Below are 25,735 nucleotides of genomic sequence, written 5' to 3'. Positions count from 1 at the left end.
GGAACCATCTAGGGTGGATCAAGGTGAAAGAGACTCAGGATCTTACCACCAGGACTGTCGTTGGAACCCCCAGATTGATTTCAGAAGGCTTCAGAAGCTACAACATCCAGTGCAATAGCATTAGAGATCAGCCATACCGGATTCCATAAATACTTCTAAAAATTTAGTCTGGGACTATAACAGAGTTTTAAAATACAACAGCACAGTTTCATGTCCCACTTCCATTTGCCTTATAAACTTTTTTAGAGGATGCTAGTAAAGTCAGAGCTTACTATTTTTACAGAATATTTTACTACACCAAATTCTTAATTTGTCTCAGAATTCTTACCTCTAATAATAAAAACAACACACTAATGGTTACTTACTTGGGCGATTCTGTACTTTCTCTGTTAAAGTAGAGTTGAGTAGCTCAACAAACAAAGACTCCAACCTTTCTGGCTCATCATCGTCCAAGACTGAAACAGTTATTGTTGCCTCACTCTGATTGGCTCTAAAAATAGCAAATCCAGAAGCTGGTATATAGTCTTTCCCTTGAGTTGCTCTGGCTAAATTAGGGGGGAAATGAGGTGGTTTTTCCATATCATCCAGTGTTGCATATGTGACTTTAACTTTTCCCAAGAGGCCTTTCAACCTTATTATTGACAACGTGATGTTCTGGGTTGCTTCCTCCACTTTAATAGGTCTATTTTTCTCAGAAAAGATGAAGACCCCGTAAGGATCATCACTAGCCAAAACTATTAATGTGGCATTAGAATGAATGCCTAGAGAGCCACTGGAGACGCTGAGGATGGTCACAGAGAATGCTTTATCCAGCTCTGGATCTTCATCAGGCAGTACTTCCACTGTGATGTTGGCACTCTTCTGTCCAATCTCAAAAGTGACATTGCCAGAGGTGAAGGCCAGATCGCCATCAGGGTCAGAGTCTATGATCCAAAGCAAAGTCACTCGAGACAGAGCCCCATGACTTCTCATAATCTTTAAAACATTGAATATTAAAATATGTTAAAACAGGCATTAAATCCACCGACTTAGAGGTATGCATATACAGAACAACAGGATATTAATTTGTAATTTTATTTTATATAAGCTGTTCTGAAGAATATAAGATTCTTAAAGGCAATGCCCTACACATCTTTGAAGACCCACAGGGAGTTCCCACTTAAAAAATGATTGTTATATTAAATGACAGATTGAAGGAACATGTTTATCTTTTAACTAAACTGCAGCTGTATCATTTCTGCAACTACAACATATACAAGTAATAAAGCAAATGTAATTAACAGTGTATTATATTGCACATTCATGAAAATGTTTGCATTTCCTGCAAAGAGGGTATACACTTTATTGTAAGGAATAGATGACTGATAATTTTTCTGAAGAGTTAGCCATAAAACTCATTTTTTAAAACAGATTATATTTGACTTCAATATAATATGAAAACAAAAATTCACCAAAAAGTATACTCAACCCAAGGTTATATAAGATACATTTAAGAAGCAAGAGATGCTTTTGTCAATAGTATGCTAAAAAGAATGAAAAATCTTCTTTAGAAAAAATCACTTCAAGTTACTGTATTGTTAGTTGCTCAGTCGTGTCTGACTCTTTGCAACTTCATGGACTGTAGCCTGCCAGGCTCCTCTGTCCATGGAATTCCCCAGGCAAGAATACTGAAGTGGGTTGCTATTTCCTTCTCCAGATTTTCCAGACCCAGGGATCAAACCTGGGTCTCCTGCATTGCAGGCAGATTTTGTACCGTCTGAGCCACCAGATGGTACAAGCCCTACTTCAAGTCAAGTCCTAGCTAAATGTAATTTTTATACTTAAAATAAGAATGCTGACTCAATTAGAAACAGTAATTTTTATTTAAAAAAATTTTTATAAACTTGATGCTTTCCCTGAATCCTTTTTTTTCTTTCATGAGTAATTAGTTATCCTTTCTAAAGCTGTTTAATTCATGACACAACAGTTTACTGCAGATCTGCCATAAGAATACAGAAAAGATATATTCTGAGTGATCTTTCTTCATCCTTTGAATAAAATCTGAGGACACCGAGCAAGCTTCTGGCTCCTCTAAATTATCTAACAATAGAAGCCTACTTAATTCCTACTGGATGAATACATTCACACATACGTACGTACGTACATACGTATGTACCTACGTATCTACATACGTACGTAGAATCACACATAACGTACATACACACACACCACATAGAGATGTTATTATTGCTATTCACGAATGTTTTGCATTTTCTTTCCTTCTGGGAAAGATACAAGCCAGGATGACATTTCTCTATCCAGTTACTTTCGCGTTGTCATGCGACATGCTTTGACCAAAGAAGCTAAATGGAAACGCTGTGAATGACCTCCAGAGAGAAGCTGAGGAGCCAGCGTGCAGTCTCCCCCAACCACACTTCCCCAGTCGGTGGAGACAGGAGTATCTATTGAGTTATAGCCTTTGCAACCCTCAGTCCTAAGTGACTGATGACAGCCAACTTCAGATGGGACATAAAGCATGAGTGAAAAACAAATCTTTGTGGTAATAAGTAGATTAGAATTTGGACATGTTTGTTGCCCAGCTTATCTGAATTAAGATAAAAATCTATATTTTTATATTAATAGATATTCCTTAAAGAGTCAGGAATCCTCAGAATCATAATGTATGCAAAATGAAATACAAAGACAAAAGACAAATCACTGTTTAATTATCAATTTGAATTGTCGGTGCCACTAGATTCATTCCCCCTCTCCACTTACACAGAAAAAATTAACATAAAGTATACCTTAATAATACAATAAAACAGTGTTTAAAAAAAAAAATGTCTAGGACTGGGGGAAAGAATGTACTCACATTGAATGTAACAGTGCTGTATCCATCTTCTGGTTCAGTTCCGCTGACAAAGAGTGACTCAGGGCTAAATTCAAATACACCATGAGCATGGTCAGAGGCTGCAATTGTCACTAGAATTTGGGAAGCCACTCCTAGACTGGCTGCATGAATAAGTTCCAACAAACAGAAGAAAATGTTAATCAGTAATTTAGAAACCAAAGGGAAAAGCAAGGAACAACTTTTTGAAAAGGGTTGTACCATTCACTGAGTATGTTCTAATTTGCTTTAGAAAGAAAGGCAGACACAGACGGCTGCCACAATATTCGTGCTTTTCTGACCTTCCTCGGTTTGGGCTCCAACGTGACATACAAGTGCTGCATAAGCACTTGAAGATAAATAAGGAAAACTTGTTTTTCTTTTTCTTCTCTATGAAAGAGAACATTCTTCCACACAGAGCATAGGAGGAAAGTCTCTCACGACCTTTGCTGACCTTGGAAGAACAGGAGCCAAAATAACTCCTACCTTTATAAAACAGTAGATTTCCTATGATTTTCACCAACCTGACTGCACAGATTCTTGTTTCCAAACGTGCAGTAATTCTATGCCTATTTTCATCATATTACGATATTATAGATCTCTCTCTCCTGGTCTCAAAGAGTCCAGTACTATAACTAAAAAGATGCTAAAATCTAAATAAATAAGTACTTTTTTCCTAGGAAGTATGTTCGGCTTTTATGCCGATTAAATACATGGTCAAGACAATAAGGAATCCAAAAATTAGGACAGTAATTAAATACAGAAGTTATAGGAGACATTGACAGAAGTCAGGAATGAGAGGGGTGTTAACAACTTCTGAAACTAAAATTACAAAACCTGACACTGTGAAAAAGGGATGTTTTGAGCATAAAAGGAATCTTTCTGAGGGTGAGAAAGAGTCCCCACTAAAGAAAAACAAATAGTCTATGTATTGTCTCTTTATATGAAAAAATATTTGAGGTAAAAAAACTGAACCATATTTATATATATATCTAATTCAAAAGGCATCCTCTTTTCAATATTTCCTTCAATAAATTGGCAATTTATTCTCCCCATTTATTTTCTTAATTTCTCTTTCCCATGTGTTTGATTAAATGCAACTTATAATGACTCATATGTTGTCATAAAGAAAATCAGTATGACACATTTTACATGAAAATATAAATATTCTATTTATCTCTTTTTTAGGTATTCAAAGCTATGTAAAGCTTTTTCAATAATCACTTTTGTAAATGGTACCAAGCAAAATTTCTGTTATAATTTGAATCAGGAACTGATTCACATTAGGCTCACAAAGAGAGGAGGAGAGTCTGAGTTGCAGAGGCAGACAGGACTTGATTCTGACTTGATAACTTTCCAGCTGACTTATAACAGCATGGAGTAAATAATACTTGATAAAGTTGTGCTGCTTAATGAGACAAACTATATAAAGGACCTGCATATAGCGGGTATCGAGAAATGGTTAGTATTGGTGTCTCTAAAAAGAAAAGTTAAAATGTAGAATAGTAAAGGGCCTTGGAATAACTGCTTACCACGTCTGTGATTAGCTGGAGGGAAGAATTCCATGTCCCCATCACCACTACCACTGCCATCAACCCTAAAGAGTTCAGTCACTTCACAAGGAGAAACACAGAGTCACGACCCACACAACATACATTGACACAATGAGAAAATTGAGAGTGCTTAAAACATATCCAGCAAAGAGGAAAATACAGTAATACTAGACATGCATTCTTTCAAATAAAACAGATTAGGTGGTAATGGTACAACATTAGTCAAGCTACCAAGTTATAAAACTTTCATTCACAGCTTCAGAAAAATATTCCACATAGGTTGCAACTGGTACTTCCCATTTCTGCCAATTTAACTAGCTTTACTTTTAAATTTTCACTTTACAGCAGTGTAAATTGTTTTCATCGTTCATATAAATATTTTTAAATATTTGTGTGTATGTATCAGCCTATCCTTAGTCCTATAAACCTGTGACAGTCACCATCCCTCTTACAACACTATGTGTATTAGTCACTCAGCCATGTCTGACTTTTCGCAATCCCATGGAGTATAGCCCGCCAGGCTCCTCTGTCCAAGGGATTCTCCAGGCACCAGGACTGGAGTGGGTAGCCATTCCCTTCTCCAGGGATAAAACCTGGGTCTCCTACGTTGCAGGCAGATTCTTTACCATCTGAGCCACCAGAAAAGCCCACTTACAATAACTAATTCAAAAACTGGGGAAATGCATCCAACATTTCCCTTTAGCCACACACTTAAGCTCTCACATTTCGGCACCTAGACAAGTGGTCTAGAAACCTCGGCTTCAGTCCTGGCTGTGACAGACACCAGCTGTAAAACCTTCAGCCAGTCACGAAAGCCCTTGGCACCTCACTTTTCTCACCTATAAAAAGGGCCTGCTGCCTTCATACAGAACTGCAGTAAAGACCAAATAAATGATATTGTAGAAAATGAAGGACCTTGGCAATATATGAAGACTGTCAGAAAAGGAAAGTGGTTCTAACTTTACTTCCACTACATCTCAGAAGCCAACCATTACTTTACCAAGTATTCGCAAACAAAGAAGGCAGGAAGGACAGCGGTGGGAAGGGAAGAAGAAGAGCAAGACGACATCCACACCTCTGTGCTTCTACCATATCCCTGATTGACATGTGAGGCTAAGGTCTGCCCTGCTCGTCCGGGCTTCCCCTCCCCAGGACTGGGATATTCCAGACATGAGAACTGATGACACCCAAAACCTGAAACAGCCTTTGAGACAAAATGGATTTCAGGGAATATCCAGTGCATGGCTGTGCTTAACCACAGGTTACAAGGAAGAGGGGCAAAATTTAATCCCAATGTACCCCGACTAGCATACAACACCTACTCTAGTGGCTATCATATGTAGAAGGGTCTTACAGGCAAAACAGTGTGGAATAAGGACTTCTCCTTTGATCCCCCCAAAAGCTTAGTTCTACAAGCTATCTCACCTCTTAGGCAGCCCAGCTATGACTCAAGGAATGGAGGCCTGCATCTAGGTTCCTCTACCTCCAATCCCCACTCAAGGCGGGCTGGGAGGATCAGATTCTCTGCCAGTACTGCTGATTTAGGAAAGTTAAAGACTGGTTTTCAAATGAGTTCTCGTGCCCAATAATACATACCAATGTATATTCTAGCGATATAGAAGGAAGCTGCTCTATAAAATCACAAGTAAACACTATGATCACAAATATAATTTCTAAAGAAAATCTGATGTTCCTTAACAATCAATATTAGGTAAGGCTCACTATTACCTAAGTAGTTTTCGCAATAAGTCATACAAAGAGCAACTTTTCAAATACTTTACAGTGACTTCTGATTAACGAAGTCCTTTCATGAAAATAATGATCTGGAAACGGGAGGACTTGTCTCTCTGCTTGAGACAAGCAAAGCTGGTCCTGTTACATGACACCAGCCCACCAGTCCAGCTTGCTTCCACTGTTCTATGTAGCCAACCAAGCTGTGGTGCTGTTTAATCATTTCCCTGACCTGTCCTCTCTGGTTTCACCTGGGCTTGGGGAGAACAGGGAAGGCAAACATGGGAAAATTCTGTCATACTTCCCCAAAGTCTCACTAATACTAAAAGACAATCTTAGTATTTCTGTCCTACCCGATTTCTCCCCCTTGGATGGCTTATTCAGTACTATGACTTTCTTCATCAAAACATAAAAATAATAACAAGATAATAATACCAGCTTTTGTAAGGGAAGAGACTGATCTGATGAATACCAACTCTCAAATTCTTACACTTACAAAGATAATATGGTACACATCTCATGTGTTCTATAAACCCCCAGCAGCACCTGCTAATCAGAGTGATACTTCTGCAAAGAAACATATACAGTTAATCTATCTGGCATAAATAAAGACTGTAAGCAGCCTCTCTTCAATACAGAGGAGTTTTGCCATAAAATGGATTTTTGACTCCAAAAGTCTGTGATAAATCAGAGTTTTCAGCATATTAGAACTGAGAATATTGCTAACCTGCTTATTGATAATCACTTCATAATAGGTTTCCTAAAGGGATTAATTTTGACCTATTCTACAACTGGAGATAGCTAAAGGTGCTACTGTGAAAACTGAAATAAGGAAGAAGGAGGAGAGATGATTTTAGGGGCACCACTATAAATGATAAGTATAATTTGGTGATTCAGTATAATTAAATTATTTCACTATAAAAGCATATCTACTTTAGGAAAAGACCAAAGGGTAATGAAAGTGGGAAAACCAGCACAATAGGTTAATTCAAAAGAAACTATTTACTGAATCCACTATCATAGTGAGTGGACAAGTAAACATTTGATAATTTTGAGTCACCATTCTTACCTCCTCCTTCCAAGTTTAACAACTCAACTTTAAAGGATTTCTCCAATTCAGGAATAGAATTATCAGTGATATTTACAGAAATGTATTTAAATCTTTCTCCTGGTTGAAATTCTAAGGTGCCAGCAACACTCTGAAATATAAATAAAAGATTTGTTCATTAGATTATAATTATTTTGTGTATGAACGTAAAAGATGAGAATGTTTACTATGTCCCAGATTGTTACAAATACTGAAACAGATGAAGATTAATATAAAATTGAAAACATTTAAGTGGCTATGAACAGTGATTAATATAAATTCTAAATAATAAATACTCTCAAACTAAATAAAGTAGATGGATTTTTATTTCTCTTACTTCCTTAATCAAAAAACTATTAAGGCAAATAAGAAATCTGTATAGGTGACATCCACAAATTCCTAAACAATTAATTCAATGAGATATATGAAATTCCTTTGAAACTAAGTATACTGAACACTATTCAGATTACATCACTGAGTAATTTAAATACTAGTGTATAATAATAATAATGGCATTTTGCCTAGCAATAATATTGATCCACTGGGCATTAATCGTTCTTTAATTATACTCTCAAATGAAATTCATAATATAGATTTCCCATCAGAAAATTTCATAACTAAGAGAAAAAGAAAGAGTTACTTGAAGTCTTAGGGTCCTTTTTTCTCCCATTACCTAATATAAGCATTTTCCTCTCAAGTCATGAGAATAAATTTTAAAGATGTTTAAATTTTTCTACAGTTAGGTTTTGTGGACAACTCTATTTCATCCTGTGGAACAATTAATGATCTTAAAACTAAACTGAGGAACCCAAGTACCAATTCACTTAATCACTCATTTATTAATTTTTTCTCAATATCTTCAAACACATAGCATGTGCATGATACCACTTAGGATGCTTAGGACTCAAAATTAGTCAAGACATATCTCTATCTCCATGAAAATATTCCAGAAAGAGTGTTAAGCACAGGATAGAAAACAGCAACTATAAAAGACATATCATAGGCTCAAGAAAAAAAAGTACCTTTGCCTAGTGTCCAGTTATAAGAGGAGTAATTCTATAAGTCTTAACAACAGAAATAACATCTGACTATCTTAGGAGACCATAATATTTAACCCTAGCAATATCTTACACAATTGGCCACTCCCTCACTCTCTGGTATTCCATGATATCACACTTTGTTTTTCCTACCTTTTTGGCTCATCCTCGTGTTCTTTGCAATTCTAACATTCTCCTAGGACCTAAAAAAGCTATTCTTCATCAGATTCTCCCTAGACTCTATCTCTAGACAACGTTATACCATATTCTAAGCTTTTAATGTTATGTATATGTTTCCAACTCCCAAATTTCTACTGGCAGACCTTATTTTATTCCACTTCACTTTATTATACTTTGCAGACACTGTTTTTTGGGGGCTTTTGTTTTTTGTACAAATTAACAGTGTGTGGCAACCCTGCACAGAACAAGTTTATTTGGGACCATTTTTTCCAATAGTGTTTGCTCACTTGTCTCTGTGTCACATTCTGGTAATTTTTGCCATAGTTAAAATTTTTTCATAATTGTTATATTTGCTATTGTGATCTGTGATCTTTGATGTTACTGTTATAATTGTTTGGAGGCACAGGGAAAGACACCCATAGAAAATAGCTAACTTAATACATGTCACGTGTGCTCTGACTGCTCCACTGACAAGTCATTCCCCCATCTTGCTCCCTCTCCTGGGGCCTCCTATTTTCTGAGATACAACAATATTGATATTAGGCTAATAAGTAACCCTACAATGACTTCTAAGTGTTCAAGTGACAGGAAGAGTCACATGTCTCTCACTTTATATCAAAAGTTAGAAATGATTATTAAGCTTAATGAGAAAGGCATGTCAAAAGCTGAGATAGGCCAAAACCCATACCCATTCAGCCAAACAGGTAGCTAAGTTTTAAATGCAAAGGAAAAGTTCTTGAAGGAAATTAAAAGTGCTACTCCAGTGAACACATCAAGGATAAGAAAACAAAACAGCCTATTGATGATATGGAGAAAGTTTTAGTGGTCTAGATAGAAGATCAGAGTCACAACATTCTCTTAAACCAAACCCTAATCCACAAAAGGCCCCACTGCTGCTGCTGCTAAGTCACTTCAGTTGTGTCCGACTCTGTGCGACCCCATAGACGGCAGCCCACCAGGCTCCCCCGTCCCTGGGATTCTCCAGGCAAGAACACTGGAGTGGGCTGCCATTTCCTTCTCCAATGCGTGAAACTAAAGAGTGAAAGTGAAGTCGCTCAGTCGTGTCCGACTCTGTGCGACCCCAAGGACCGCACCTCAGCCCACCAGGCTCCTCCGTCCATGGGATTTTCCAGGCAAGAGCACTGGAGTGGGGTGCCACTGCCTTCTCTGACAAAAGGCCCTAACTCTCTTCAATTCCATAAAAGCTGAGGGAGGTGAGAAAGCTGCAGAAAAAAGGTCTGAATCTATCAGAGGTTAGCTCATAAGGTTGACAGAAAGATGCCAACTCCACAACACAGAAGTACAAGGTGAAACGGCAAGTGCTGATGCAGAAGCTGCAGCAAGTTATCCAGGAGATCTAGCTAAGATAATTAATGAAGGTAGCTGAACTAAAGACTCTTTCAATGTAAATAAAACCACCTTATAATGGAAGAACACACCATCGAGGACCTTCAAAACTAGAAAGAAGTCAACAGCCAGATTCAAAGCTTCAAAAGACAGACTAATTTTCTTACTAAGGGCTAATGCAGCTGGTAACTTTAAGTTGAAGCAAATGCCCATTTACCATTCCAAAAACCCGAGGACTCTTAAGAATGACACTAAACCTACTATACCTGTGCTCTATAAATGGAACACTAAAGCCAAGAAGACAGCACATCTGTTAACAACATAGTTTACTAAACATTTAAGCCTACTGTGGAGAGCTACTTCTCAGAAAAAAAAAAAAAAATCACTTTCAAAATACACTGCTAACTGACAAGGGATCTGATCATCCAGGAGTTCTAACGAAGATGTACAAGATTCATATTGTTTTCATGCCTGCTAACACAACATTCGTTCAGCAGCTCATAGCCTGAAAATTCTGAAAAAGGTCTCCAAAGGTACTAACTTTCTGACAGTCATGGAGGATAAGAACATATTTTTTCATTTTGTTTTAGTTATTAAAGAAAATGATAATCCAACTGAAGATTGAATATGGCCATATATGTCAAATCCACAACTACCAGCATACTCAATGGAGGAAAGCAGAAAGCAATTCCTCTAAGATAAGAAGCAAGACAAGGATGCCTACTCTCACCCCTTTTATTCAACAAATAATTTTAGAATTTGCCTGAAACACAGAAGACCTCAAATAGCCAAAACAATCTTGAGAAGGACAGAGCTGAAGAAATCACATACCCTGACTTCAGACTATACTAGAAGGCTACAGTAATCAAAACAGTATGGTACTGGCACAAAAACAGACACAAAACCAATGAAAGCAAAAGTAAACATGTCAAAACTAATAAAACCTCAGAGCTTTTGCACAGCAAGGAAAGCTATCCACAGAATGAAAATACAACCTATCAAATAAGAGATTTTTTTCCAAATAATATGACAAATAAGGGATTAATATCCAACATATATATATACAATTCAGACAATTCAACATTAAAAAAATCAACTCAATTAAAAAATGGGCTAAAGAACTGAACAGATGTTTTTCTAAAGAGGAATATAGATGGACAAGCACATGACAAGATGCTCAGCATCACCAATCACCAGAGAAATGTAAATCAAAACCACAATGAGATATCACCTCACACCCGTCAGAATGGCTGACATCAAAGGCAGCACAAATAACAAACGTTGTCAAGGATGTGGAGAAAAGGGAATCCTCATACGCTACTGGTGGGAATGTAAATTGGTACAACCACAGTGGAAAACAGTATGGAAGTTTCTCAAAAAACTAAAAATAGAACTGTCATACAATCCAGCAATTATACTCCTGGATATATGTCCAGGATATATATTCACTGGATATAAATTCACTAAAAAATATAAATTTATTATTTTGAGGAGATAGCTATAATTCCATGTTCACTGAAACATTATTCACAGTAGCCAAGATATACAACCTAAATGTCTGTCGGCAGATGAATAAAGAAAATTATATAGATAGATAAATACACTGATGGACAGAAAGAACAGAATATTATTCAGCCTTAAGAAAAGAAGGGGTCTTCCCTGGTGGTCCGGGGATTAAGAATCCACCTTCCAGGGAGGGGGTGTGGGTTCCATCTCTGGTTGGGGAACTAAGACCCCACATGCCAAGTGGCAGAGACAAGAAAAAAGAAGTAAATTCTGTCATATACAACCGGGATGAACCTGGAGAACATTATGCTAGGTAAAATAAGGAGACACAGAAAGACAAATACTTCATGATCTCACTAAAACATGGAATCTAAAATAGTCAAACTCACAGAAGCAGAGACCAGACTAGAACAGGGCTTGCCAGGAACTGGGTGAAGGGGAAAATAAGGAGATGTTTACCAAAGGCTACTTCCAAAGTTTCAGTAATGCAAGGTGAATAAGTTCTGGTGCAGTACTATACAGTACACCTGAAATCTGCTAGGAGGGTAGATCTTAAACTTCCTGAAAGAAAGTGAGAAAGGAGGGAAGGAAGGGAAGGGAAGCATTATCTATGTGACGTGACGGCTATGTTAATTAGCTTGACAGCAGTAATTAATTCACAGTATATGTATATCAAAATATCAAATTGTAAATCTTAAATATATATAATTTTATTTGTCAACTATACCTCAATAAAGTTAAAAAAATAGCTTTTAAAAGAACATCAGTATAAGACTGAAGTGTTTCTTTAAGAGAATGCAGAGAAGACAATAATACTAAGCTGAGTCGAGATACCCTATGGAAGGTATTTCATACCAAACTAGCTAAAGATGAAATAAATGTTAGGGCAAGAGAAATATAACTTGCCCAATAAAACAAATCAGAAAACTCTGCCAACTGCAATACAGCCAAAATTAATTGAATTCACTTAGCAAAGTTTTCTGGAATTTGGGAGAAAAAGCATGCACAAATTACTGAAGACTACACCCTTGTACAGGTCTTATTAGGAATAAAAGGAAAATCAAGATAACTACTATTAAATTTAAAGGAAAAGATTCTTTGGAAAAACAAATGTTGAAGGATATAAAATACTTCCTGAGAAGTATAGCCAAGAAGAAATTATGAGCATTCACTTAATATGAGTAGTGGTGATAATAAAACTACATAATAGTTATTCAGGGTTACTTATATATGTGCCACATACAGTACATGACACTTAAAACTGCCATCATCCTCAGGGTGACCTGCCCAACAGGTATTATCTCTCTCTTACCAATAAGGAAACTGAGGTCAGGAAAGATGGACTCTCTGTTAAGGCCACACATTTAGAAGCTCAGTTTAAACCCAGTTTCCAAACTGGTTTTCTTTTTTTTGCCAGTACCACACTGGTTCTCACTTGGAGAAAAACATTAAAATTGAAATGACATAGACATATAATTTCTTTACAATTTTGGTTGTGTTTGACAGACAAGGACAAAGGGATTTAAAATGTGTACAAAACATAATTTTTAAATACATACAATTAAAACCTAGAAGATCAAAATAATACAATGAAGGCTATGACAGGTAAAAGGGACAAGAGAAATCAACAGGATAGCTATTTAAGTGTCAGACTTTGGGGGACAGAAATACTTTAAATTCACATAAATTTAAAGGCTTCACACAAATCTCAAACCATCAATGCTTCCTTTCCTTGTTTAATAAGTTGCGCATACAATGCCAAGCCCCTTGCAATCCTAGAAGGGGACTGTGTCTGTTCTACAAGTGTACGGACTGCTTCAAAAGGATTAAGGGATTCACCTGGTAGTCTTCAGGACTGAATGCTGTCAGTGACACTGTTCTATATTCTGCTATAACCGTCCCCAGGAGCCCTTGTGCACGGACGACCAACAACCTAACTTCTCCATCTTCCTCCCGCACGGTGACGCGGGGAACACCCCGTGCAGGTAGGGTCATTGGGTCCTCAGGCTGCGGAGGCGGCCCGGTGGAGAACTGTAGCAAGCCTGGCAGATACAAAGAGAAACGGCATATTTGCCCCAGTTATCTGTGGAAGAATTTCATACGCACTTGAAACGATCTTACACAATTATTTTGATCACTAGGATAAAATTCAGAGGGCTCTCCTTTAGAAAAGACCTCAGTGACGATTTGATTAACATGCTTTTGACACAGAATATGGTAGGAAGTTTTCAGGATATTAAAAACTAAAATGACAATTTTCCTTGTCTCTACCCAAAGAAAACTTTTTTTAAAGGAAACTTCAATAAAAAGAACAGCGATGGAGTTTTACAATATATATTATCACACATTTACTCGTATTTGTCTCTAGAATTCATCCTTAAACATATAGCAAAACAAAATTAATGGCACCCCAAAGGACTCGCAATTCATTTTTTTTTTAATTTAAGTATGAAAATGAATTGAAGAACTTCCCAGGTTTCCTACACAGACTTTTTTTATTGGATGCTTTCCTGCAAAAGAGATACTACTTTTCAGTGCAGAAAATAGTCTCAACTTGTTATAACAGACATCTGCTATAGTCGCCCAACTAAGAAAATTATCCCTTTTCAGCATAAGACAAGAAGAAATTAATATAAACAGACAGTGATAACTCTACTTTTTGAAGTCTAATAAAACATGAATTACAATGTACTTCAACCAGGTGTTAACATATCACAGTAGGATAATTTTTAAAACTAAAACTTTTGATAGCCATGAATAAAAATACTTTTATTTCCATTTAAAATAATCCTGCATATACTTTATAAAATATATTCTTTAGCTTTAGAAACTGGTTCTTGTATTTCATAAACACCATCCCTCAAAATGGCAGCCTAGAAGTTCAAGAGCTTAGGAGGTTAGAGATCCAAAGAAGGTCTACTTCAATCATTTTGCAAAAGTCCCTTTAACTCTTAACAAGTATACCCAGAGAAGGGAAGACTATTCTAGCACAAGGGCGTGGTTACCATATGGATGATCGCTAGCTTTGATGGTGATATCTGTTGTTTCCTTTTCAGGGTCTATGCTTGCACCACTGGTGGGAGTCGAACCTATTTTTCCATCTCCAGGAATCGCAGAAACCAAGGTCACACGGAAATACTCATTAAGCTCAGGAATATCATCGTCAAGGACATAAATATTCAGGACCTTTAAACACAAAAATCCAGAGGTAATAAGCAATGACAAGTAGAACAAGCAAGTAGAAAGTATCTACCACTCTCCAGAAGAAAATAAAGCAGTCAACTGAAGTTACTTCCTAACATGAGAGATTTCTACAAAAACTTAAACATTAAAACACAGAGTGAGAGAGAGACAGAGAAAGATCTGAGAAATTAATTCTTTAATCAATAATGGGTACTGAACAGTAATATTTTCTGTATAAAAATATCCTAGTTATGTATTAATATCATAGCATATGTGATATAGTAATATACCCATATCATATATTCCTTGTATCAAAGACAGCAGTATTACCAACCTCAGGGTATAGAATTCCTACTTAAGGAAATGCATGTTATCTGTTAGGATGTGGTAGGACTGTAGGAAAGGACAGTATGTCTAGTTACTGCCTAAGGAAAGTCTGACATACCTAGAGGGAGCATGCTAGAAAACAGATTTACAACAGATCCTAGAAGTCTGGCATATACAAACTGCCCAAAAAACATTTGGAAAAGAAACAGCAATAATTCAGCCATGCTCTGCAAAACATAAAGTCAAAATCTGAAGTGAAAAAATGATTCCTCTCTCTTTTATTAACTAAACAAGCATGTTGACATCTACAATGGGCAATTTCTAGTCCAGAGACTTAAGAGTCGTCTGTAGGAGAGAGACCTGTGGAAAAACATTTAAAATGCAATGTAAAAATGTCATAGAGTTATGTACAAAATAAACTGAGACCAAAACAATCAGCTCTACCCATGTCTCCTGCGTTGCATTTCCTGTATTGTAGGTGGTTTCTTTTCCCCTGAGCCACCAAGGAAGCCTCTGTCTAGTAAAGGTTTTACAATAGACAGGTTTGAAGCAAGTCTTAATGAATTAGTTGTAGTTGTAAGTAATAATGGGGGAGGGCAGGTAAAAGAAACAAGAGCATGAAAGAATAAGATATCTGGGGAACTATAATTAGACACTAAGGCTGGATGGATAAACAGAGGTCAAGTTTATAGGGACCTGTCATGGTATCATCAGAAAAATGAACTTCATTCCATAGAGAGTAAAGCAAAACTGAAGAATCATAAGCAGGAGACAGATAAAATGAGAATTACGTTTCAGCATCAGTACCAAGGACAGAGCCAGAAGGGGTGCGAAGGTGAGTTAGGAGGTGACAGACCAGAAATACCGAGGTTCTAAACTAGTGCAGGGACAAAGGAGATGAGAAAAAGAGATGGATTTGAGATGTGTTCTGGGGACAAAAGACCCAGATCTTAAAGACTCAGCATAGCGAGTGAGGGACAGGAAGGAATGACATATGATTTCCTGGTTTCTTCGAGAAAGGAAGGTGACAAACATCTGAAAACAGACTAACTCCAAATGCAAGTTTCAAACACTAGTCACTGGGCCTAAAATCATTTGGAGAGCCTGTTTTTTAATGCGGTTTTTGTACCACTAGGCCCAAGGTAGAATCTGAATTTGGTTTTGATGTTCATTTTGATCAGAATTTTAATTAATAAAGTAATATATGGAATGGTCAATGTGCTCAGATATTCTACTCAAATATTGTCATTGTTCTTGAGCTAGAGAAAACAAAAAGTAGACTTAAGATTTAACACATCTCGCCCCCAGAAAGCAAGCTGACAAATGTTACTACGAAAAGCAACACCAAAACATCAAGCTGTCCATTAAAAATGAATTAATATTTTTTCAAGCATTGAATGATACCAAAGTAACTGCTCATTTTAGTGAAATGAAGACTTTCAAACTGAAGACCATATCAAGCTATAAATGTATTTCATACAGTGACTTTATTATGCTATACGCTCTATTTTCTATTTTTTAAATCTTGATCATAACTCACTAAGCTGATTTCATAACTAACAGACCACTTAAAAACACTTGAAAAACACACTTCTATTTTAAGTTCTTGCATTGTGGCAAACACCAACACACACTTTTAGACTCTCTGGCAGCTAGGTTTCTGGGTGCAATTTAAGTACACTTAATTAAATACACTCCCTCAGATATCCAGAGAGCAACAGCAAAACTACTGCTGTCTGTGCTAGAAAGCACAGTGTTAGAGCATCAGCAGACAGCCCAGGATCCAGGCTCTGGCTTGGTAAGACTGAGAGGCTGCTAGAGATTCAGCAGGTATAGTGCTGTAAACCAACGCCTTTATTCAGGGTTATTACTGCTGCTTTAAAGGTCAATTTATTTTTTAAAGAACTTTTAAAATGACTAAAGAAAATACCTTAAATAAATCTTGACAGCAGCATGTATGACTATTTACCTAACCAAAATCTTATTTATTAACTCTTATCTCTTCCAAAATAAACGTGAACCCACTTTATAAAACAGTGGTTCCCAGTTACACTTTTATTTCATAGTTGGTAAATTTTCCAATAGAAAAATTTGAGGATCAACTCTGTTTTCCAAAGAGGAACATTAAAAATTCACCGCATACTGTTATTATTACTTGATTTGAGTATTTCAAATCCAAAAAAGAACTGAAAAAAGCATCAGAAAATAGTCCTTTAAATTGAATGATCTCAGCCTCGTGAAAGCTTACTAGTGTCCTCCTATTCCTCATTTTATTGAATATCAGTAAAAATATTTATCATCGTTCTCTTTTCAGACTGCTTTTGGGGAAGTTTTAACATTTTTCCTTCTTTCCCCAAAGTATAGATAGTTGACCACTCTTCTTGAGTTTTAACTCTTTAAATCTTAAGAATAGTTCAAGTTTGTCCTAATTTTATGTTTTTCATCCAGTCAATGCCTAAGTCCCTTAAAAATTTCTTCAAAGATTACATTTGCAGGTCTTAAATTATTCTATTTATCACTGTTGACCTATAAGCTATCTACATTTCTAATAAAACATTACACTGATATGAATATTCCAACATACTAGACTAATAGTAAGAAAATTTTTGATATAAGAGAAGGTCTCATTTTGATTTCACTTATAAGAAGTGTCACTTATTTCTGAAGTATATATTCAGAAATCAGACTCTGGTTCACAGCAAGTTTTTGAGAAAACTGGTGATTTTTACTTTCAAAACAAAGAAAAATTACCTATTTTTCCAAATTTAAAAATAAAATGAGATTACAGTTAAAATAATTCCTCTTGGCTGACTGAAAGAATTCTTAAGTGTTGAATTTTTAAGTGTTAAGAATTTTGCAGTTTCTCACTGTATTGGTAATAAATAATGATAAACCTTCATGCTATACCATTTTTATTAACACATATATTAAAGAATAAATAAAACTCTTAACTGGTGGCTCAGTGGTAAAGAACCCACCTGCCAATGCAGGAGAGGCAAGAGAAGGTGCCCCGGAGAAGAAAATGGAGGAAACCCACTCCCGTATTCTAGCTTGGGAAATCCTTCAGACAGAGGAGTGTGTGGGCTACAGTCCACGGGACCACTAGAGTCAGACTCAACTTGGCGACTGAACAACAATGACAAAACTATAACACACGTTATTCAACATTCTTAATGTTTCTTTTGAAGAAATAAATACAAAAATATCTTAGACCATGAGATATACCTAATCACCTAAATATTCCAAATTGCTTCAAAAGCAGGATGCTAAAAATAAATTACACAACAAATGGATAAGGGGAAGCTTCCCAAGAGGTTTTCAAAGAAAGAAAAGAAGATTAGGGTTTACCTCTGATCTCTGCCAAGGAAGGAACATGATACTTCCACTGGCATTAGCAAAATCATCAACAAGGTAATTAACACCATCAGATTCGATCTGTGAGATAGTGTAAAAAACATGCACATAATCCAGAGCTCCTCTGGTTCGCTCCACTACACATGAAATGGTGGATCCCTCCTCAGCAATCTGAAATTGAACATAAACTCATTGTAAGTATATACTGATTCAAATCAGTGATAAAATTACAAATGCTTTCATGAAATTCTTTCACCATAAACTTAGTTCTGTAACTTTCTATATCTGTAAGGAGGCCTCTACATTCTTCCAGAAATATCTCTGATTGCCAAAAAAATATTTACAATCATTGGTTTTTTTGCTCATTCCTTTAAAAGGATAAATAAAGGCAAAACAGCAATAATTAACTATACCATGTAATTCATTCATTGAAAACTCTCGGGTCTGGCACTGTGCTAGTTTTTTGTTTGTTTGTTTTTACTACAACCCTTTTTCCAGGTAAGTCTAAAGAGGAAAACAAACTCATGATTTTATGATGAGTTCAGCACTGAAGTTAAGGGTAGAGAGTGGAACATGACATCACGGAGAACTTTTTAGGCATAAACATAAGAAGTAATCAAGAGAATCTGGTGAAATCATTTGGAGGTGATACAAAGTATCCAATGGGGAGAACCTAGAAAAATTCCTGGTGGGAGGACAATGGTCAGGTAAAGGAGGGCACTGATATTGTAATTAATATCTTTTTGCTATTTCTGACACAAATACATATCTGTGTGTTTACATACATGTGTGTGCATTTTTTCAAGTGGGAAGCATTTTTATCTATATTTTAAGATAGTGTTTAGTAATTACATGGAGCAGGAAATTGGAATATCTTAGGTCTTCATATTCTTGTTCTCCCGATTCTATTTTTATAGTATCAAATACGTAACTCATAGAAAAAAAGAACTAAAACTGAATAAACAGATTTCAAACTATAAATCTTAATATATAGTGCCATTTTTTAATTTTTCATATCAATCTTAAGCACCTCTGATCAACATTAAATACAGCTATTTTGGTGCTAACATCAGAGCTGAAGAAAATGGACTTGAAACTTGTCTGCTAACAGGCAACAGTCAGTTATCAAGGAGCACGGAAACACTGGTTGTTGTTCCAGTAAACCCTCTGAGTTTCACTGAGCATCAACAACTGTACTGCCTCAAGGTAAAGAAGATGAAGCATCCCAGGGGGCAGTATCGTGTAACTCCTTTATTTGCCGGCTCATCCACTAATATAAGAAATCCAAAACGACCATATGGTTGTTCAGAAACAGCCTTTAGTCTGCTTCCTGATGGACATATTCTATCTCCTGGTCCAACCAGAACTTCTAATCCCGTGGAGCCTAAAACATGGGAGCAGGAGGTGAAAGAGATTCAGTCCTACTGCTCCCTCTTGCTTCCTATGCTCATGTGGTCTAATCTCTGGAGACACAGAAACAGACATCAGCCACTGGGTACACACACTAGATCCTGAAGGACAGCACCAGCCCTTCAAGATGTTGTCCCTGAGCTGGTACTTTGGCTGAGTCTTCAACAGAACGTTCCCCTGTTAAACTAGGCCCACTGCTTCAGGTGATGTCGTACAATACATACACAGATGACGGAATGTTAGCCATAAAAAAGAATGAAATACTGCCATTTGCAGCAACATGGATAGACCTAGAGATTATCATACTAAGAGAAGTAAGTCAGAGAAAGACATTATATGTCATCAATTATACGTGGAATCTAAAAAGTAAAACAGATAAACTTATTTACAAAACAGAAACAGTAAACTCCCTGATGGTCCAGTGGTTAAGAATCAGGCTTTCACTACCATGGGCCCAGATTTAACTCCTGGTCAAGGAGCTAAGATTCTACAAGCTGTGTGTTGCTGGGAAGAAAAGCCAGAAACAGACTCAGAGACACAGAAAGCTTATGGCTACCCAAGGGGGAAGGGCGTAAGAATAACTTAGGAGTATGAGATGAACAGATACACACAACCATATATAAAATAAACAACAAGCATTTACTGTACAGCACAGGGAACTACTTCATGCAAAGATGAGCTCAATAAAGGACAGAAAGGGTATGGACCTAACAGAAGCAGAAGATATTAAGACAAGGAGGCAAGAATACACAGAAGAACTGTACAAAAAAGATCTTCACGACCCAGATGATCAGTGTGATCACTCACCTAGAGCCAGACATCCTGGAGTGTGAAGTCCAGTGGGCCTTAGGAAGCATCACTATGAACAAAGTTAGTGGGAGATGATGGAATTCCAGTTGAGTTATTTCAAATCCTAAAAGATGATGCTGTGAAAGTGCTGCACTCAAAATGCCAGCAAATTTGGAAAACTCAGCAGTGGCCACAGGACTAGAAAAGGTCAGTTTTCATTCTAATCCCAAAGAAAGGCAATGCCAAAGAATGCTCAAACTACCACACAATTGTACTTATCTCACACACAAGTAAATTCTAGCCCGGCTCAAAATTCTCCAAGCCGGGCTTCATTCAACTGTACATGAACTGTGAACTTCCCGATGCTCAAGCTGGTTTTAGAAAAGACAGAGGAACCACAGATCAAATTGCCAACATCTGATGGATCATCAAAAAAGCAAGAGAGTTCCAATAAAACATCTATTTCTGCTTTATTGACTATGCCAAAGCCTTTGACTGTGTGGATCACAATAAACTGTGGAAAATTCTGAAAGAGATGGGAATACCAGACCACCCGACCTGCCTCTTAAGAAACCTGTATGCAGGTCAGGAAGCAATAGTTAGAACTGGACATGGAACAATGGACTGGTTCCAAACAGGAAAAGGAGTACTGCATAATATACAATACTGTATATTATACAGACAATATACAAGGCTGTATATTGTCACCCTGCTTATTTAACTTATATGCAGAGTAGATCATGAGAAACGCTGGGCTGGAGGAGGCACAAGCTGGAATCAAGATGACCGGGAGAAACATCAATAACCTCAGATATGCAGATGACACCACCCTTATGGCACAAAGTGAAGAGGAACTAAAAAGCCTCTTGATGAAAGTGAAAGAGGAGAGTGAAAAAGTTGGCTTAACTTTGACAAAATTCAACACTCATTTATGATTAAAACTCTCCAGAAAGCAGGAATACAAGGAACATACCTCAACATAATAAAAGCTATATATGACAAACCCACAGCAAGCATCACCCTCAATGGTGAAAAACTGAAAGCATTTCCCCTGAAATCAGGAACAAGACAAGGGTGCCCACTCTCACCACTACTATTCAACATAGTGTTGGAAGTTTTGGCCACAGCAATCAGAGCAGAAAAAGACGTAAAAGGAATCCAGATAGGAAAAGAAGAAGTGAAACTCTCGCTGTTTGCAGATGACATGATCCTCTACATAGAAAACCCTAAAGACTCTACCAGAAAACTATTAGAGCTAATCAATGAATATAGTAAAGTTGCAGGATATAAAACTAACACACAGAAATCCCTTGCATTCCTAAACACTAACAATGAAAAAACAGAAAGAGAAATTAAGGAAACAATACCATTCACCATTGCAACAAAAAGAATAAAATACTTAGGAGTATATCTACCTAAAGAAACAAAAGACCTATACATAGAAAACTATAAAACACTGATGAAAGAAATCAAAGAGGACACAAACAGATGGAGAAACATACTGTGTTCATGGATTGGAACAATCAATATTGTGAAAATGGCTATTCTACCCAAAGCAATCTATAGATTCAATGCAATCCCTATCAAGCTACCAACGGTATTTTTCACAGAACTAGAACAAATAATTTCACAATTTGTATGGAAAAACAAAAAACCTCGAATAGCCAAAGCAATATTGAGAAAGAAGAATGGAACTGGAGGAATCAACCTGCATGACTTCAGACTCTACTACAAAGCCACAGTCATCAGGACAGTATGACACTGGCACGAAGACAGAAATATAGATCAATGGAACAGAATAGAAAGCCCAGAGATAAATCCACGAACCTATGGACACCTTATCTTCAACAAAGGAGGCAAGGATATACAATGGAGAAAAGACAACCTCTTTAACAAGTGGTGCTGGGAAAACTGGTCAACCACTTGTAAAAGAATGAAACTAGAACACTTTCTACACCATACAAAAAAATAAACTCAAAGTGGATTAAAGATCTAAATGTAAGACCAGAAACTATAAAACTCCTAGAGGAGAACATAGGCAAAACACTCTCCGACATGAATCACAGCCGGATCCTCTATGACCCACCTCCCAGATTATTGGAGATAAAAGCAAAAATAAACAAATGGGACCTAATGAAACTTAAAAGCTTTTGCACAATAAAAGAAACTATAAGTAAGGTGAAAAGACAGCCCTCAGATTGGGAGAAAATAATAGCAAATGAAGAAACAGACAAAGGATTAATCTCAAAATTATACAAGCAACTCCTGCAGCTCAATTTCAGAAAAATAAATGACCCAATCAAAAAATGGGCCAAAGAACTAAACAGACATTTCTCCAAAGAAGACATACAGATGGCTAACAAACACATGAAAAGATGCTCAATATCACTCATTACCAGAGAAATGCAAATCAAAACCACAATGAGGTACCATTACACGCCAGTCAGGATGGCTGCTATCCAAAAGTCTACAAGCAATAAATGCTGGAGAGGGTGTGGAGAAAAGGGAACCCTCTTACACTGTTGGTGGGAATGCAAACTAGTACAGCCACTATGGAGAACAGTGTGGAGATTTCTTAAAAAACTGGAAATAGAACTGCCATATGACCCAGCAATACCACTTCTGGGCATACACACCGAGGAAACCAGATCTGAAAGAGACACGTGCACCCCAATGTTCATCGCAGCACTGTTTATAATAGCCAGGACATGGAAGCAACCTAGATGCCCATCAGCAGACGAATGGATAGGGAAGCTGTGGTACATATACACCATGGAATATTACTCAGCCGTTAAAAAGAATTCATTTGAATCAGTTCTAATGAGATGGATGAAACTGGAGCCCATTATACAGAGTGAAGTAAGTCAGAAAGATAAAGAACATTACAGTATACTAACACATATATATGGAATTTAGAAAGATGGTAATGATAACCCTATATGCAAAACAGAAAAAGAGACACAGAAGTACAGAACAGACTTTTGAACTCTGTGGGAGAAGGTGAGGGTGGGATGTTTCGAAAGAACAGCATGTATATTATCTATAGTGAAACAGAATACCAGCCCAGGTGGAATGCATGAGACAAGTGCTCAGGCCTGGTGCACTGGGAAGACCCAGAGGAATCGGGTGGAAAGGGAGGTGGGAGGGGGGATCGGGATGGGGAATACATGTAACTCCATGGCTGATTCATGTCAATGTATGACAAAACCCACTGCAATGTTGTGACGTAATTAGCCTCCAACTAATAAAAATAAATGAAAAAAAAAAGTTGGCTTAAAGCTCAACATTCAGAGAACTAAGATCATGGCATCTGGTCCCATCACTTCATGGGAAATAGATGGGGAAACAGTGGAAGCAGTGTCAGACTTTATTTTCTTGGGCTCCAAAATCACTGCAGATGGTGATTGCAGCCATGAAATTAAAAGACGCTTACTCCTTGGAAGGAAAGTTATGACCAACCTAGACAGCCTATTAAAAAGCAGAGAGACATTACTTTGTCAACAAAGGTCCCTCTAGTCAAGGCTATGGTTTTTCCACTAGTCATGTAGGGATGTGAGAGTTGGACTATAAAGAAAGCTGAGCGCAGAGGAATTGATGCTTTTGAACTGTGGTGTTGGAGAAGACTCTTGAGAGTCCCTTGGACTGCACGGAGATCCATCCAGTCCATCCTAAAGGAGATCAGTCCTGGTTGTTCATTGGAAGGACTGATATTGAAGTTGAAACTCCAATACTTTGGCCACCTCATGCAAAGAGCTGACTCACTAGCAAAGACCCTGATGCTGAGAAATATTGAGGGCAGGAGGAAAAGGGGACGACAGAGGATGAGATGGTTGGATGGCATCACCGACTCAATGGACATGAGTTTGGGTAAATTCCGGGAGTTGGTGATAGACAGGGAGGCCTGGCATGCTGTGGTTCATGAGGTCACAAAGAGTTGGACACGACTGAGCAACTGAACTGAACTGAACAGGAAACTATATTCAATATCTTGTAATAACCCATAGCGAAAAAGAATCTGATTCAGTGTAACTCACTTTGCCATATGTGTGAAAGTAACACGTACTTATAACAGTATTATAAATCAACTACAGTTCAGTTTAAAAACTGGTATTTCGAGGCCATAAACAAATGGTATATTTTAATGTCATGACATAAATGGTATGTAAAGACTGGATGAGACAATAGAGAAATAAACCTAGATAGAAAAGGACCAAGTACAATCAGGTCTGAAGTAACCCTGGTTTTGAAACGAGTATCCCAATACAACTGACATACCAGAAAGCATTCTAAACATAAGATGGATTTCACATTTATTTATGTAAAACTTCATCTGTTAGAAACATGGCAAACACAGAAAACTGCACCATCTGAAACAAGCTACATGGGCATGCACACCTTCCAGTCACCTCAGTTCAGCATGTGTGTTATCAGCCACTTACCTGCATCTAATATGACAACTTTCCCTCTGATTTCAAATAAGCCTCCTTCTCTCACTTAACTGCACTTTCCCCACTTTTACAAACAAACTTAACATTTTTTTAAGGTATACATGTCATACTTGATAAACATATTTAAGACTTAAAAACATTATGTAAACCTATTCTTTATTAGGTCCCTACATTTTAATTTTTCTACTACCGACCAATTTACGGGGCTGTGTTCTCCTAACCCATCTTTCTCCTAAGTTCTGTGTTTTTCATTATGTGATTTGCCATAGTGTGGTGATTTTTAGGAACCCATCAATCATGCTACGTGAGAACTAATGTATTCTGAACGTAGGGCTCGCCAAGCCTAAGAGGCTGGAGGGAAGAACAACAGACAGAAACAGGTGTTTAATACAGTTCCTAACTTAGACATTAACATCAGCGTGTTCATCACAGCCAAATGGTGCACAAACACATGTGTGCTGGAAAGAGCACGACTCTGAGGTCACTCAGTGCTGGTTGACTGTTTCACTCTGCCATTTACCAAGCGGCCTCAGTCTCCGTGATCTCTTCTTAGAATGAAGATCACAAAGTCTCACGGGTTTTGGTGAAGGTTAAACAAGTGCTTTACATGATCCCTATTAATATAGTTAAGTGCTAAGAAAAAAAAACCTTACATTTCTTCCCCTTATGTTGCAACCTCATGGACTGTACCCCGACAGGTTCCTCTGTCCATGGGGACTCTCCAGACAAGAATACTGGAGTGGGTTGCCATGCCCTCCTCCAGGGATCTTCCCAACCCAGGGATCAAGCCCAGGTCTCTCACATTGCAGACAGATCTTTTACCATTTCAGCCACCAGTGAAGTCCAAGACATAGATTCAGTTCAGTTCAGTTCAGTCGCTCAGTTGTGTCTGACTCTATGACCCCATGAATCGCAGC

The 25,735-nt window shown here is 37.4% G+C and overlaps 1 protein-coding gene across 1 annotated transcript in view; it reads right to left on the bottom strand.

Moving 5' to 3' along the window:
• ADGRV1 (adhesion G protein-coupled receptor V1) overlaps positions 1-25,735 on the bottom strand; it is a 560,737-nt gene that overhangs the window by 455,023 nt on the left and 79,979 nt on the right. The window contains exons 22-28 of the mRNA XM_065942069.1: positions 18,166-18,342; positions 14,313-14,493; positions 13,147-13,349; positions 7,220-7,349; positions 4,399-4,479; positions 2,852-2,991; positions 366-975 (exon numbers count right to left, since the gene is read on the bottom strand). Of these exons, the coding sequence (XP_065798141.1) occupies positions 366-975; positions 2,852-2,991; positions 4,399-4,479; positions 7,220-7,349; positions 13,147-13,349; positions 14,313-14,493; positions 18,166-18,342 (1,522 nt within the window). The remainder of the gene's footprint in view (positions 1-365; positions 976-2,851; positions 2,992-4,398; positions 4,480-7,219; positions 7,350-13,146; positions 13,350-14,312; positions 14,494-18,165; positions 18,343-25,735) is intronic.

Source organism: Muntiacus reevesi, chromosome 1 (assembly GCF_963930625.1).
Source record: "Muntiacus reevesi chromosome 1, mMunRee1.1, whole genome shotgun sequence".
NCBI lineage: Eukaryota > Metazoa > Chordata > Mammalia > Artiodactyla > Cervidae > Muntiacus > Muntiacus reevesi.
Note: the sequence above shows the minus strand (reverse complement) of the source record. Positions and strands in the feature narration are given on the sequence as shown.